The sequence below is a fragment of the Condylura cristata genome, unplaced genomic scaffold (assembly GCF_000260355.1).
Source record: "Condylura cristata isolate star-nosed mole 26May11 unplaced genomic scaffold, ConCri1.0 scaffold00002, whole genome shotgun sequence".
Lineage (NCBI taxonomy): Eukaryota > Metazoa > Chordata > Mammalia > Eulipotyphla > Talpidae > Condylura > Condylura cristata.
In genome coordinates, this window is record NW_004567103.1 from 47,210,974 (window position 1) to 47,225,207 (window position 14,234).

At 37.7% G+C, this 14,234-nt stretch overlaps 1 protein-coding gene across 1 annotated transcript in view; it reads left to right on the forward strand.

Moving 5' to 3' along the window:
- LRP2 (low density lipoprotein receptor-related protein 2) overlaps nucleotides 1–14,234 on the forward strand; it is a 163,707-nt gene that overhangs the window by 138,230 nt on the left and 11,243 nt on the right. Inside the window, exons 65-73 of the mRNA XM_004674868.1 lie at nucleotides 294–435; nucleotides 3,458–3,567; nucleotides 5,176–5,307; nucleotides 6,204–6,335; nucleotides 7,910–8,053; nucleotides 9,429–9,594; nucleotides 11,240–11,368; nucleotides 12,954–13,174; nucleotides 13,945–14,121. Of these exons, the coding sequence (XP_004674925.1) occupies nucleotides 294–435; nucleotides 3,458–3,567; nucleotides 5,176–5,307; nucleotides 6,204–6,335; nucleotides 7,910–8,053; nucleotides 9,429–9,594; nucleotides 11,240–11,368; nucleotides 12,954–13,174; nucleotides 13,945–14,121 (1,353 nt within the window). The remainder of the gene's footprint in view (nucleotides 1–293; nucleotides 436–3,457; nucleotides 3,568–5,175; nucleotides 5,308–6,203; nucleotides 6,336–7,909; nucleotides 8,054–9,428; nucleotides 9,595–11,239; nucleotides 11,369–12,953; nucleotides 13,175–13,944; nucleotides 14,122–14,234) is intronic.

Consider the following 14,234-nt stretch of genomic DNA (forward strand, 5'->3'; position numbering starts at 1 on the left):
GGAGTGCAGGTCGGAGGTGCAGGGGCGGTGAGAGGATTCACCAGAGACAGAGAGAGGAGCAGAAAGGCAGATTGGTGAAGTAGATTGATGAAGTACACTACAGAGGGGAGCAGTGGGTGGATCAGGAGAGGTCGGAGGCACCATATGGATCAGTTCCCAGGTCAGGGGATGAAACTAGTGCTGAAGCAGCTGCAGCCAGCTTTGCAGTGCTGAGCTCTAACCTGTTTTGCCACCAGGGATGGCCCCATTTTCTATTCCTAACCTGTGCTTTTGTTTTCCTACGTCTCTTCCAGTTAATATTACATGTGAGGCACCACAACGTTTCCGATGTGCCAACAACCGCTGTATTTATGGTCACAAAGTGTGCAACCATGCTGATGACTGTGGAGATGGAAGTGATGAGAAGGAGCAGCTCTGTAAGCAAAAATCAAAAGAGTGAAGGGAAAATGTACATCTGCAGTTTGCAAGATGTACTTCTGGAGATTTAGTTGTTCTGCAGAGGTTTTTTTTTTTTTAAGATTTATTGTTTATTGTGCCTACAGAACAGGGGTACAGGTCAGAGGTGTGGGGACAGTGAGAGGATTCACCAAAGACAGAGTGGGGAGCAGAACAGGCAGATTAATAAAGTACACTGCTGAGAGGAGCAGCGGACAAGACAGGAGATGTCTGCCACGCCATGTGGGTCACAATCTAGAGCTGCAGACTTCTCAATATTAGCTGGAATTATCATGTTAAATGTGTACTGGTGGTAACAGAGCTTATCTAACATTTTTCTTTAAAATGAAAATTCAATACAAAATAAAATAAAATGAAAATTCATTTCCCGGAAAAGAGAAATGATACATTACTTAAGATAGGATCAAACTGGTGACATTTAATGTTTTAGATATTGAAAAATCTGTGCCTTTCCATTTTGTGTATGCTTAAAATTGATCCATTGAAGAGAATTGATGAATTAACTGGGCAATTTAATTTGTCTAGAAAGATGTCAGTGAGGAAAATGACTTCCCCTAACTCCAATTGCTTTTTTTTTTAACCTCTTAAAAAGGATATTACCTGGGAAAATTTAGATAAATGCCTAGATTTCTGTTTTCTATCCCTTATAGTGATGTGTGCTTAGAATGCTCATTGCCAGCTTCCATCCCAGAGGGACTATGTCAGGGAGGATGTCAACACTATTGTGATGTTCAAGTTTATACCTTTTTTGTTGTTGTTACCAGAAGTGAACTTGTAGTTATAAATTTGTCAATATGTTTACTTGACGATGTCACAAAAGGATGAAAATCCAGAAAGGAAACATCTTTTAAAACATTTAAATAGGATTACCTCTCCCCCTCATCTGTTTCCATTTTCTCTCCTATTGGTGCCATTGTTTTATGGAGCAAGATATTGGTAGCATGTGGTCGAATCCCAGAATGGAATAAAAGGAAAAATTACAGTGGATGTTGGTTAGAGGAGTCACCCCTTCCTCACAGCAGGCAACTGTTAACCTTTCAATGGCTTAAAACAGCAGAGATTTACTTTTTTCTCATGTAAATTTTGGTGAAGGTCAGCCGACTATCCTCTGTTATGTAACCACATCCTTTGAACACCTAGTCCTCAAGTTTGGCAGGGCAGGAGAATAAAGAAATGAGGGAGGCACACAGCTTCTTAACTTCCTGGCCTAGAAGGGGCAGGTTTTGCTCACAGTCCTTTGGTTGGAACTAGTGATGGGTCTCCAATCTAACTCAAGGGAGAAGGGGAAACACAAATGCATGGATTTTTTTTTTTTTTGCGAATGCCTCTTGTTTCCACCACAATTACCTGTGTGTCACTAAAAACCTCTTTATGTTTTTCTTCCTACCCTTGCTCCCTCCCCAAGATCTGTAACTCAGTCCCTTTCAGTTACTGAAATCCCAGTGCTCTGGGGATGTCCCGTGGTCACAACATCAAGTCCAGATGTTGCTCCTCTTGGAATGGAGACTAATGGATTACTTTCATTTGTGCCACTTCTTCTCTGTTCTAGATATTTAGTGATAGAATAAGGGAAACATAATAGAAATAACATTCCCACTGGGAAGGAAATATTTATCAAATTACCATTCTGTAGCAATTGGATGAATCTTTCAATCATTCTGGGCTAAGGTGACAGACACATGTTGGCCTGGGACCGTCCTGACTACTATCTGTTGTCCTTTGGCATTATTAATAGTGCCCCATTCTCTCCCAACAGTGAACTTCTTGGAGAGTAGATGTGTAGCTCCCTGTATAGTCACTGAGAGGGCAATGGCTATGGGAAGTGGAGGAGATTTGTTGATTAGCCCATGACTCTGCTTTGGGAGAAGTGCCTAGTCTACTCTTTCTGCCCTTTGGAGGGCTTACTTGTTTATTTTCATCTTCAAATGAAGAGGGAAGCCTTCCTTGGGAACCACACAATTTTCTCAGTCAATCTCTATTTGTAGAAGATGGGGAGTCCAAGAATTTTTAGTCTCAATCACAGTATTTTGGTCTATTTGATCATGTATTTTGATCTACTCTTTCCAGTTAGTTCTAAAAGTCAATAACCTCCCTCAGTGTTCCTTGAGGAGACATACTTTGAATATTTTTTATTTCTTTACACTGGTTACCTCCTGCACCTTTGCTTCAATTGGTTGTCGGCTATATTTAGGTCATTGAGAAAAACAGCTGGGCTGTCATTTTACCTGACTAAGAAGTTTCACTATACTGCTGTGTGTCAAAGCCTTTTGGTCTCAAAGCCAAACATCACATTCATACTACTTGAGATCTACTTGCAGTTTTCCCACACTGCAGAATTTCTGGATTTTGTTTCATTTCTGCTTCTTTGTAAAAGCAAAGCTTCTCTGAATTTCTTTTTTATACTACTTTGCCAAACTCAGGTAATGACAACAAATATACATTACTAACATTCTCTTTTCTAACCTCTTTCTAGATTGACAAGTGCATTAAGTATGTGGTCTGCTTTCCAATTATTCCAAGGTGATAGCTTTACCAAATGCTTTGCCATTGTATAACATGGGTCTCCATCTTTCCTGCCTCCAACATCAGATTCCTCATTAATTTCCTCTTGAATGTAAAGACAATGCTAAATATTCTAATTTTTTTAAAGGAAGAAACCCAAAATAATTAAAAGAATTAATAACTAGCTCCTGCAATCAATATGTTCTAACCTCTCTCTGGGGCGACATAAGATAGATGTCTTTACTTTCATGGCATGTAAAGGCCAACACAGGCTGCACAGCCGCCTCCATCTTGTAACAAGGTGGCCTGAAACACACAGCTTACAAGGTTGCCAGAGCAGGGAAACCCACAGCCTTTTAATAGCTTCAGCCTTACTGCAAGGGAGTCTGGGAAATGTAGAAGGATGTGTTTGGATAGTGAGTAATAACTGTCTCTGCCACAGAGGGAACTCTTTGACTTCAGCTTGTTCTTAAATTTCAGGTTTGCCTGCAACCCCTAGACCTTGTAAAGAAGATGAATTTAAGTGTAGCAATGGGCATTGCATTTCTCAGCATCTGGTATGTGATGACGTCAATGACTGTGGTGACTCCTTTGATGAAACAGGTTGCAGTAAGTGAATGTTTTATTGTTTTATGAAAGCATGGAATAACTTTAAGGAGATGATGAGTAAAATTTCAACTCTGATTTAACTAACTCAAAGCACATTCTCTTCTCAGCTCCCTGGGCACCTCTTCATGTCTTAAAACTAGATATTTTATTATTCTGTGCATTTCTTCATCTTAAGCCAAATACATCATCATTGGTGCTTACAGGAAAAGCTTCCAAGGAAGTTGTTATCCTTTCTGCTTGGAAAACATTCCTGTCCCCTCTCTTATCTATCAATTGACTTCCCATTTGGGAGCCTTCTCTGCTCAGAGAGCTTTTCTGTCCTTCCTACCTATTAATAAATCTCTTGCTTTTCTGTAAAAATAAAAAATAAAGGAAGTTGTAAATATGAGAATGCCAGAGGGATCTTGGAATGAATATTTATTTTTATTTTTAAAGTGGAAGGAGAACTTCATGTAGGAAAAGGATGATGCGTAACCAAGGAATAAAACTAGCTCAATATTGTGATAGAAATGTCAGAATGACTGTTTATACATCTTACCTTTGTAGTTGTTTATCAGTCTTATGTGGTGCTTTCACATACCTTGTCAAATTTGTCACTCAAGTTAACCCCATTGTGTCACTTGTATTATGTCTCTCTGTATACTAAAGTGCAGAGAGCTAGGGATCTTGCTTGAAGTTTAACAGAGTGGAGGGTGGAACTTTTGCAGCCCTGTAGTCCCTCTGTCACTAGCTGTGGCACTTTGGCCACATACTCACCTCCTCTGTCCTCAGATTCTTCATAGAAAAAAAGAGGGAGTTCTTCAAACTTGAGGAGTCTGTGGCTCCGTTACCTTCATTGGCTGTATGTGCTTTTAGCTTCTTGGACTTCAAATGATTATTTTCTGAGTCAGCCCAAGGATTTCTTGGCTAGTTTTCTTCTGTGTGGGTTATGGGATGAAAACCCTGTAGGAGGATGAACTCTCGCTAACCATAGTGAGCTGACTTGCCATTCCATATACTTTCTCAGTAGATTTAGGTTCTAGAAGTTTGGAGGATTTTCCAAGTTAGGGTTTAGTCAAACAGTTGTTTCTTTTTAGTTGTTGGTGCCAATAAAAAAGGCCCAGAATTGATGGTAGTAGTTGTAAGTCAAATGCCATTTCATTAAAAGCATTTATTTAAAGGAAGTAAGTAGCACACACATTAATTTAGGTATGGAATCATACCTTTTAGAATCTAAGTGCATAGTGGAGCACTTGGAACCTCTGAAGGTGAGATTGGCAGTGGTGGATATAATAGGAAAATTGACTCAAGATCTACATTATATAACATACATTTGTGTAAATGGTATTTGGACTATTCCAATTATTATTATAATTATTTATATTAATTGAATTCTTTCCTTATATTATTGTAGTCCCCATAGTTCTCCTGACATTTATCACTCAAGAATCATCACCAATTTTCTCTGTGTTCTTTCCTCCCCAGTTTTCAGAGACCCATAAGCCTTTACAAAAGATTATGGAAAGGTATCATTTTTTGATGGCCTGTCATTAGCTATGCATAGATGTTCCTTCTGATACATCACTCAATGTTCATTTGTGACTGATTTGTTGTGATTTTATTTCTCAGATACAGGAAAAGAAAGATCATGTGCAGAAAATCTATGTGAACAGAACTGTACTCAATTAAAAGAAGGAGGATTTATCTGTTCCTGTCGACCTGGGTTCAAAGCCAGTGTTGTGGATAGAAACTCCTGTGATGGTAGAGTAGATTTCCTCTAATTTCTTGTGTCTTTGGGTTCTCCTCTTTCCTTTTAATACACTGTTTAATTCCCTTAGTGGAGCTAACCTCATGGCCCCAGCTCATAAACTTACTTAAGGATATGAATGGCTTTTTCCCATGCTTTCTTCCCAGTAACTCACAGATCAGAAGGCAGATAGCTCACCCTCAGTAGTATTTTTGAAACTGATATGATTTATGAAGGCCTAGGTGATGATGGCTGCTTATTTTATCAGTATGTAAGATCAAAAAATTTTCTCTTTGACAAATACAAGTCTTATTTTTTTTTTCATCTTAAATCAAAAAATGTTTATTTATCACACACCTACTTATGCCAGACATAAGTGAGTGCTAAGGTGTGGAGTTGGAAGGTAGCTTATCAAAATGATAAGTGATGATTATGACTTATGATGTACTTTAATATTTGGATTTTTTTTCTAACTCATGATGTGCCATACACAGATGGTTGGAAGAGCTCTTTTGGGAGCTAAAATTTAAGAAATCAGCTGAAAACCATATCAGTGACTCCCTGTCTTGATACTAGTGAGCAAAAAGGGAAGTGATACCAAACAGCAGTAAAATTTCATTCTGCTGTTGTATAGTTTTAATTTTGTCATCACTTACCAGCTTTGGACTTTGGGTTTAATCAGATTACATACCTCAGAGAGTCTTGCTGGAAGATTAAATGAGGATATATATGATCATGAAATGTATGGAGCAGTATCTGAAACTTAGTAACTTACAACTTTAAAAAGTTTGGTATCATTGCTTATTTTTCTGTCCTTATTGCATGTGAGTATGGCTTTAAACCAAAGCAGAGTCTCTAAGGAGTAAATGGGAGCAAATGTTGCAATATTTGGTTTTATTTTTGTCTACAGACATCAATGAATGTGAGCAATTTGGGGTTTGCCCCCAAATCTGCCATAATACCAAAGGAAGTTATGTGTGTTCCTGTGCTGAAGGCTTTAAATCTATGAGTGATCACTATGGACAACGGTGTGCAGCTGACGGTATGAGGGGTTCACGTTGGGATTAATTGACTTTCAGAGAAGTAAATGCAGATGAGTACCAGATACCAGAAAATGAACCCTTAGAGCATTAATTTTAATTCACCTGCTACTTCTCTTCCCATATTCATCCACCTTCTTCATTTTCCTCCCCTGCCAGATTAAAACAATAACTACAATCCCGCAACACATATATGGGAATTCAAATGAAAATCAAATGTTACTTATTACTCTGAACTTAGTCTTTTGCCTACCTTGGTTAAAACTTCAAAATATATATATATATATATGACAATAATATGATAATATGACAATATATCATCACCTAGAAGATGCAAACAAAATCTGGTCTTTATGTGGTCTTTACAGGAGGAAATATAGCCCCCACTCTATGAGATCACGGTTGAAGGCCCTGTAATGCAAGATGGGTCACAAAACACACAAATTCAATTGGACCAAAACTAAGACTTTCTGTTCCCAAATTGTATGTTATTTTTCATGGGCTAACTGATCACCGAAAGAATCTAGCTCATTCATGACTTTAATTATTAGTCCTACATTTTAGTACCAGTGTCAAAATCAAGCCTGTTAAAAATCAGTAATAAGTACACCTAGAAATGACAAAAGAGAAATAATAGAAGTCTGGAGTATTAAGGTCAAAATTTCCAGAAGACTGATCTAAATTAGCAAATTCCAGTAAAGAGGTATATGCTTTAATGACCTTACAGATTTGAATTTGAAGCTGGTGTTAGAATTTAAGAAACTTGATAAGAAAACAGCATGTTATTTTGAAAATTAAGGGTAAAATGGCAATTTAACTTTTTAATACAAATAAGACATTTAAAGTACATATTTGATGAAGTATACTGAAGTATTTTACCCTCTAAAATTTTTGATATTGAATGAAAACTCAGATAACGGCATTTGAACAATTGGTTTGGTAATCAGTAAATTGAAAAATGTTTAAATCTTTTAGCTAATGAGATAAATGAAATAAATAAACATATATAAATGTGTTCATATAAAACATAATGTCAAGATAGAGGAAATATATAAAATGAACTTTTAGAAGTTACTTAAATTGGATTCAGCTGGAATTATGCAAGTAAATACACGAAAAATTAATCTAGGCAATCTATCCAACCATGAGTTGTTATTTAAATAGCTACTTTAGGTGAAAAAAAGAAAAAATTGAAACCAAGAACAAGCTGTTTTTTTGTCATTATTTAAATGTTAAATTGGGTCATGGAGTTGATTGCCTAGTAAAAGAATCATAAAATTTGTCAGTAAGAGTGAGGAATGATTCTTGCCTTGCTCTAAGGTGCTGCCCATAGAGGACAAAGAATACAGAACTGATTTATTCTTAGCAGAAATGTTAGCTTTTCACCTGAAATGGAGATAAGAATACCACAGCCATGGAATTTTCAACCAAGTAGGATAGTCATCTGTATGGATTAGCAGAGAGAGCCATCTTCTTATGAAGTGGGGGGAGGATACCTGCCATTTTATATCCTATTTTATATATAAATTTTTGAGTAGAATTCAAACAGATAAAACACACTTTCACTTGTTTACAGGTAACCCTCCTTTGCTGTTACTGCCTGAAAAAGTGAGAATACAAAAATACAATCTCTCATCTGAGGAGTTTTCAGGTTTTCTTCAAGACAAGGAACGCATCCAAGCTATTGATTATGATTGGGATCCCGAGGGCATAGGTCTTAGTGAGTATGAATTTCTGCAGCTGCTGTTGATTCTAATTGAATTAGAAGGAGATGAACTATGGGAATTTATTTTTTTGAGTGAATTTTCTTCTATGAATAGAAGAGGAAACTACTCCTATCCTGTGAGTTCTAGGTGGTTTAGAAACCCTGGCCCCAGCCAACCTCCTCAGACTTCTCCCCAGACCTTCTATTTCTGGGGGTTATCTGCTTAGCACCACCTCATATCCCTTGTTTAATACCTTTGTCTTGCTTATGCAGATCTTGTTCTTCTCTAACATTGTAGACTTGGAACGCTTCTACTCAAACTAAAAAGACCCAGCTCAAATGTCACCTCCTCTATGATATGTTCTATTATTCTTCCTGGCACAGCTCCATAGTCGCTCATCCATGAGCCTGTAGCTTTTATATGTAATTATACTAAAGCATGTGTTATGCAGATTTATAGCTGCCTGCACACATGTTTTTCTCACTACCTGTTAACTATGTGCTCTTTTGAAGCAGAGGTTGAATCTATTGATAATTCATTTTACATCCTACCTGTGACTAAACAATCTATTATATGTGAGTGCTCAAAAAGTTTAGTTTAATGAATGAAGAGATAAATAATGCTTACTATTGTTTCATAGTCCTCTGTGGTACGTGGGAGGTAGTAATAGAGCAAGAGTCAGAAAAGTTGCCTTCTTTTCCTGTCGCCATCTACTAGTTTAATAATTACAGCAATTTTCTTATCTGTAAGATAAGAGTACTAATCTTTTTTTGCTTGCCTACCTTTGAGTGTTGTTTTGAATATGAAGTGGGATGATGAATGAGAAAAATGCAGTCTGTCAATAACTACGCAATGTAAGATATTTTATTCTTGTGCTTTCACATTTAATTATGCAACACAATAAGCTTTTCAAGAAAATTAGATACCCATGAAAGTATTTATTTTTTTGAATGCCTACGCTCTGCTTTCCTTTTGTCTTTACATAAAACAGGACTTCTTATCTGCATGACTCTTATTGCCACTCTTAATGAGTATGATTTCAAATTCAACAGCTTGCCCCTACTTTATACAGTCATTATGTTTTGGAAAGGAGAGTTTTGACCAAAATATATTTTGTTAGATTTCCTTCCAATAGAAACAACTAAATTGGAGTGTTTTTAACTAATTGCTGAAGTATGATAGGCTTTGTTAATATTGCAAGGAGGCAAAGATGTCAATAAATGAAACTTGGCACTTCTCTTGACTCATTCTGTGTGGTATGTGGGAGGTGGTAATAGAAAAGGAATCAGAAAAGTTGACTTTTTTGCCTGTCACCATCTATAAATTTTATGAACTCTAACCTGATTTATGTTCTTAATGTGAGACTACCTGTGTTTTGTGCCTCTGCAGGTGTTGTATATTATACTGTACTAGGGCAAGGCTCTAATTTTGGTGCTATCAAACGTGCCTACCTTCCCAACTTCAAATCCGGTAATAATAATCCTGTGGTGGAAGTTGATCTGGGCCTAAAGTACATAATGCAGCCAAAAGGGTTAGCTGTGGACTGGGTTGGAAGGTGAGTTTAACACACATTCCCTACTTGTTTATTCTGTTTTCCTGGCCAAACTCCCTACACTTGGCCATGGCAAATGAGTTGACCTGGTTGGGATATATGAGTCCACTCAACCATGGGTATAGCGAGCTTTGCCTGGGCTTATTTCTAGATCAAACAACTACCTCTGTTTACTCCAATGTGTCATTAAACATTATCACATCCTATATTCTATATTTCAATATTCCTATATTCTGTGTGTGCCATGAAAATTTTGGGAAAGCACCAAGTCAAGATTCTATATTCTACCTGGGAGACCTTTCTTGCCAACAGAGTTCTAGATTCCAAAATTAACTTTCAGTTTGGCAGCATTGTTCATTTTGTGAAGAAATGAGACAGACTTCCAGTTCTAGGAAAACAATTTTGAGAGGAAACATTTTCCTCTTTGTAGTAATTATTCTGAGGTGGAACATTTCATATTTCATATCTTCTCTGCATTTAGTTAGCTATGTTGTCTGGAGAGATTGGAAATTTGTTTAATTTTTGCTTTTTTGTTCATAGAAGTATTGGCTTGTTTCTACCTTTCTAGACCTTCTAAAAACCCTAAGCCCAGAACCACACATTTTAGATGATACTTAAGAAGCATAAGTAACCTTTTCATCAAGTAGAGGTATAAGATGGAAACTGATATGGAAAAAGATGGAAACTGATATGGAAAAATCAGTTAGCTTATTTAAGGAAGAGTCTTCCATTGGACAGACATTTTCATTGGAGTAGAGAAGTGATTACACTAGAGTAAGGTTCAAACACTCATTGAATCCCTCATGTCCTTGAAAATAAACAGTGGAGAAATATTTGAGAGGGAAGGTCCAGGGCTTGCTATCCTTTGAGAGAATGAAGACATTTGTACTATAAATTAATTTCACCTTTTAACAAACTTGTCTGGTCTCCAGGAAAACTTATGGATCTCCAAAGAAGTTAATTGGGTCCCACTGTGCCTCAGGCTGCTAAAGACTCAAGTCAGCATCTTCTGTCAGGAAATAAGACCTCACACATTCAGGAACTTGAAACTCTAGACACTGACATTTCCTTCTGAAAATCAGGCAGATCTGCCTTCTTTCTGAAGATTTACATTATTTTTAGACTTAAGGAATGAGTGAATTAAGAAAGTTATACAATTCTTATTGTTTGTAAGATACTGAGCCCACCAACTATAGAAGTGGAATAAGAGCAGGACAACCCGACAGAGTTAAGGTGTTTTGAAAGTGTGCTTCTTCTTATCCTTGGAGCTGATGGCAGGTTCCTTGTGATTCTAACAGGGATTTTGGATGAGGAGACAGACTGAGAGGGCAGCCAGAATTTAAGGACCAGTGCCATAGTGCCTTATAAGTGGGAGTGCTATTCACATAATAAAGGTGTGAAGTAGTCGTCATAATTGATTATTGCTGATCAGTCTCCTCCATCTCTCACTCTATTATAATCTCCCAAAGATGTCCTTTTGGATGACAGGATTGGAGCAGGTCTGAGAGAGAAATTCTGTTTGGATTCTTGATCTAAGTACTTATCTTACTGGCTGGAATATCTAAACGAATTGCTTTCTCCAGAAGCATTTCTCCAGAAATGACCAATGTAGACATTAAGTTAAGAAATTTTGTTCCTGTGAATTCAGGCACATTTACTGGTCAGATGCCAGCAGTAAACGGATTGAAGTGGCTGAACTCGATGGAAGGTACAGAAAGTGGCTGATTTTCACCGAACTAGATCAGCCCGCAGCCATGGTTGTGAATCCCAAACTGGGGTAAGTACTTGGAGGAGGAATATTTAGTTTTCTGAGTCTTTCCCCCTGGATCTCCAAGGACTACAGGTTTAATTTCTTTTTTTCTCATTGTACTTAAGTTGTTTTTGGACTTTTTGTAGTGGTATCTATGACTATGTTCAAGACTTCTAATATGCTCTAGAGATCCTTTAGTACTAACCAGACTTCGGGGCAACATTGTGTAAGGCCTTTTTGTAGGCCCAGTTTACCTAAAATGCACATATTTTCCTAAAAGAATTTAAGGATTGGTCTGTATCTAATTGGTTTGCCATTTAAGTTGCAAGTGGTGACTAGTGAGCTAATTACAGTCCATTGACAAATTTGACTTGAACTACACAGAGCTTTATTTATTTGCTTTATTGCTAATAAAAAAAATCTAAAATCTTTTTTTTTTTCACTTGAGGAACTAGAAGAGCTAGAAAGCATACCTTCCTTGTGCAGCATTATCCGGATATTCGTAACTGCTCTGTCTCAATCATTTATCTTACCTGTGTGATCCTTTCTAAATACTTGAAGGGGTATAATTCCTGGTCTACACCATCCTTCAATGTCAGGTCATCTTTATTTTATTTTATTTTTTATTTTTAAAGATTTATTTATTTATGCATACAGAACTGGGGTACAGGCCAGAGTTGCAGGGGAGGTGAGAGGATTCACCAGAGACAGAGTGGGAGCAGAACAGGCAGATTGTCTAAGTACACACCTGAGGGAAGCAGCGGGCGGGTCAGGAGAGGTCTGCCACACCATGTGGGATCACCTCCGGGGCAGGTGGGGATTGAACTTATGTGGAAGTGGCTTTATCTTCTAGTGCAGTGCTTTAATCCACTGCGCCACCAGGGAGGGCCCTCATCTTTATTTTTATTTATTTATTATTTTTTAAAGATTTATTTATTTGTGCATACAGAACTGGGATACAGGCCAGAGGCTCAGGGGCGGTGAGAGGCTTCACCAGAGACAGAGCGGGGAACAGGACAGGCAGATGAACGAAGTACACTGCTGAGGGGAGCAGCGGGCGGGCCAGGAGAGGTCTGCCACACCATGTGGTCACCTCCGGGGCAGGCGGGAATCGAACTCATGTGGAAGTGGCTTAAGCTTCTTAGTACAGTGCTTTAACCCGCTGCGCCACCAGGGAGGGCCCCTCATTTTTATTTTAATAAACTCTCTTCAGTTAATTAAAAGTTGAAGTTGGTTACAAAATAATAAATTTTAAGAGTTAGAATGTAAGCTACACGAGGGCAGAGATCTTTGTTTTGTTTTCTGATCTATTCCAAATATAAAGCATTGCCTCCCACACAGTGGACATTCAATAAATATATTTTGAAGAATGAATGGCTTTTGCAATTGTATCTTACACGTTGGAAGTGCAGTTTTCAAGAAAGATAGACCACAAATGACTTCCCCCCTCCCGCCCTTCTTTCCTTGTCTTACGCAAAGTATAAAAACAGCATCATTTAGCAGCCAGGCCTCTCTGAAAGCCAGTTCATTTCCCTCCTGGAAGCCCATGCTCTACTTAAGTAAAGAAGTTCCACTTGATCAGCTGTTACAATGAAGGAACTTTTCATTTCAGGCTTATGTACTGGACTGACTGGGGTCAAGAACCTAAAATTGAATCTGCCTGGATGGATGGGCAGCATCGGACCACCCTGATTCACGAGGACCTTGGTTGGCCAACTGGTCTTTCTATTGATTACTTGAATCATGATCGGATTTATTGGAGTGACTACAAGGAGAACACGGTTGAAACCATAAAATATGATGGGACGGATAGAAGAATTGTTGCACATGCAGGTTAGAAGTGAATTAGAATTTAATATATTAAATTATATGTTAATGTATTTCTTAGTCTCTATCAATTTTCTTAAGAAGTAGCCCTGATCTTAGGAATTGGTCATATCACACACTCCAACTACCATATGCTGATCTTCTAAAAGCAAATGAATTTATGAGCTATAATTCAAATATATTTTGCTGCTTTTACTTAATTTAAAAAAAAATGTGCTCAGTAGAAGATATTGACGTGACTGTATTTCCTGTTAAGTTGCTCTTACAGAGGACAGGTTCATGTATTCCCGTGGTGATCCAGGTCAGACAGCAGCTGGCCACACCTGTTTTTATTGTGCTAGATTGTTTATGACCCACAATTTGACTTATCTAGAAAAGGAGCATTTTACTTTCTTGTCCAGAATTGCAGTGATCTGTTGATCCAGTGATTTTCCTGTCTGAGCAGTGGTATTTTGAAAGAAAAAGAAAAAATTTCTGTCATGAAAATTGTTTTTGCAAAAAATTTTGCAAAAATTTCAGTAACTTGAAAGTGAGCAAGCGAGTCCTCCACAATGGGTGCCAGACATTAGACATTAACCTAGTTTTATTTTGTCACCCTGACCTCCCAGTGCAGCATACTTTTGTGGTTATATGTACAAAAAAGCTCTGAGAATGTTCCTGGACTCTCATTGTGTTAAGGATGAGTTCATGCAGAATGCTTCTGACATAGAAGTGGCACTGATATATTTTCTATTCTATAACCTTGCTTTATTTTATTCTCCTCTGGCGGCAAGCAGCAGTTTCACCGTATAGCCTGGACATCTTCGAGAGCCAATTATACTGGGTATCTAAAGATAAAGGAGAAATATGGATGCAAGATAAATTTGGTCGAGAAGAGAATGAGAGACTGATGATAATGAGTCCTTGGCTAACTCAAGCTCGAATCTTTCATCAATATAGATATAATCTATCAGGTAATCACCAACCTTGGAATAAGATGTCCCTTATTATCTGGAAACCTATTTTCAAATTAATGGCTATATTATTAGAAATGGTAGTGGATAATAGAGGACTGATCTCCTGATGC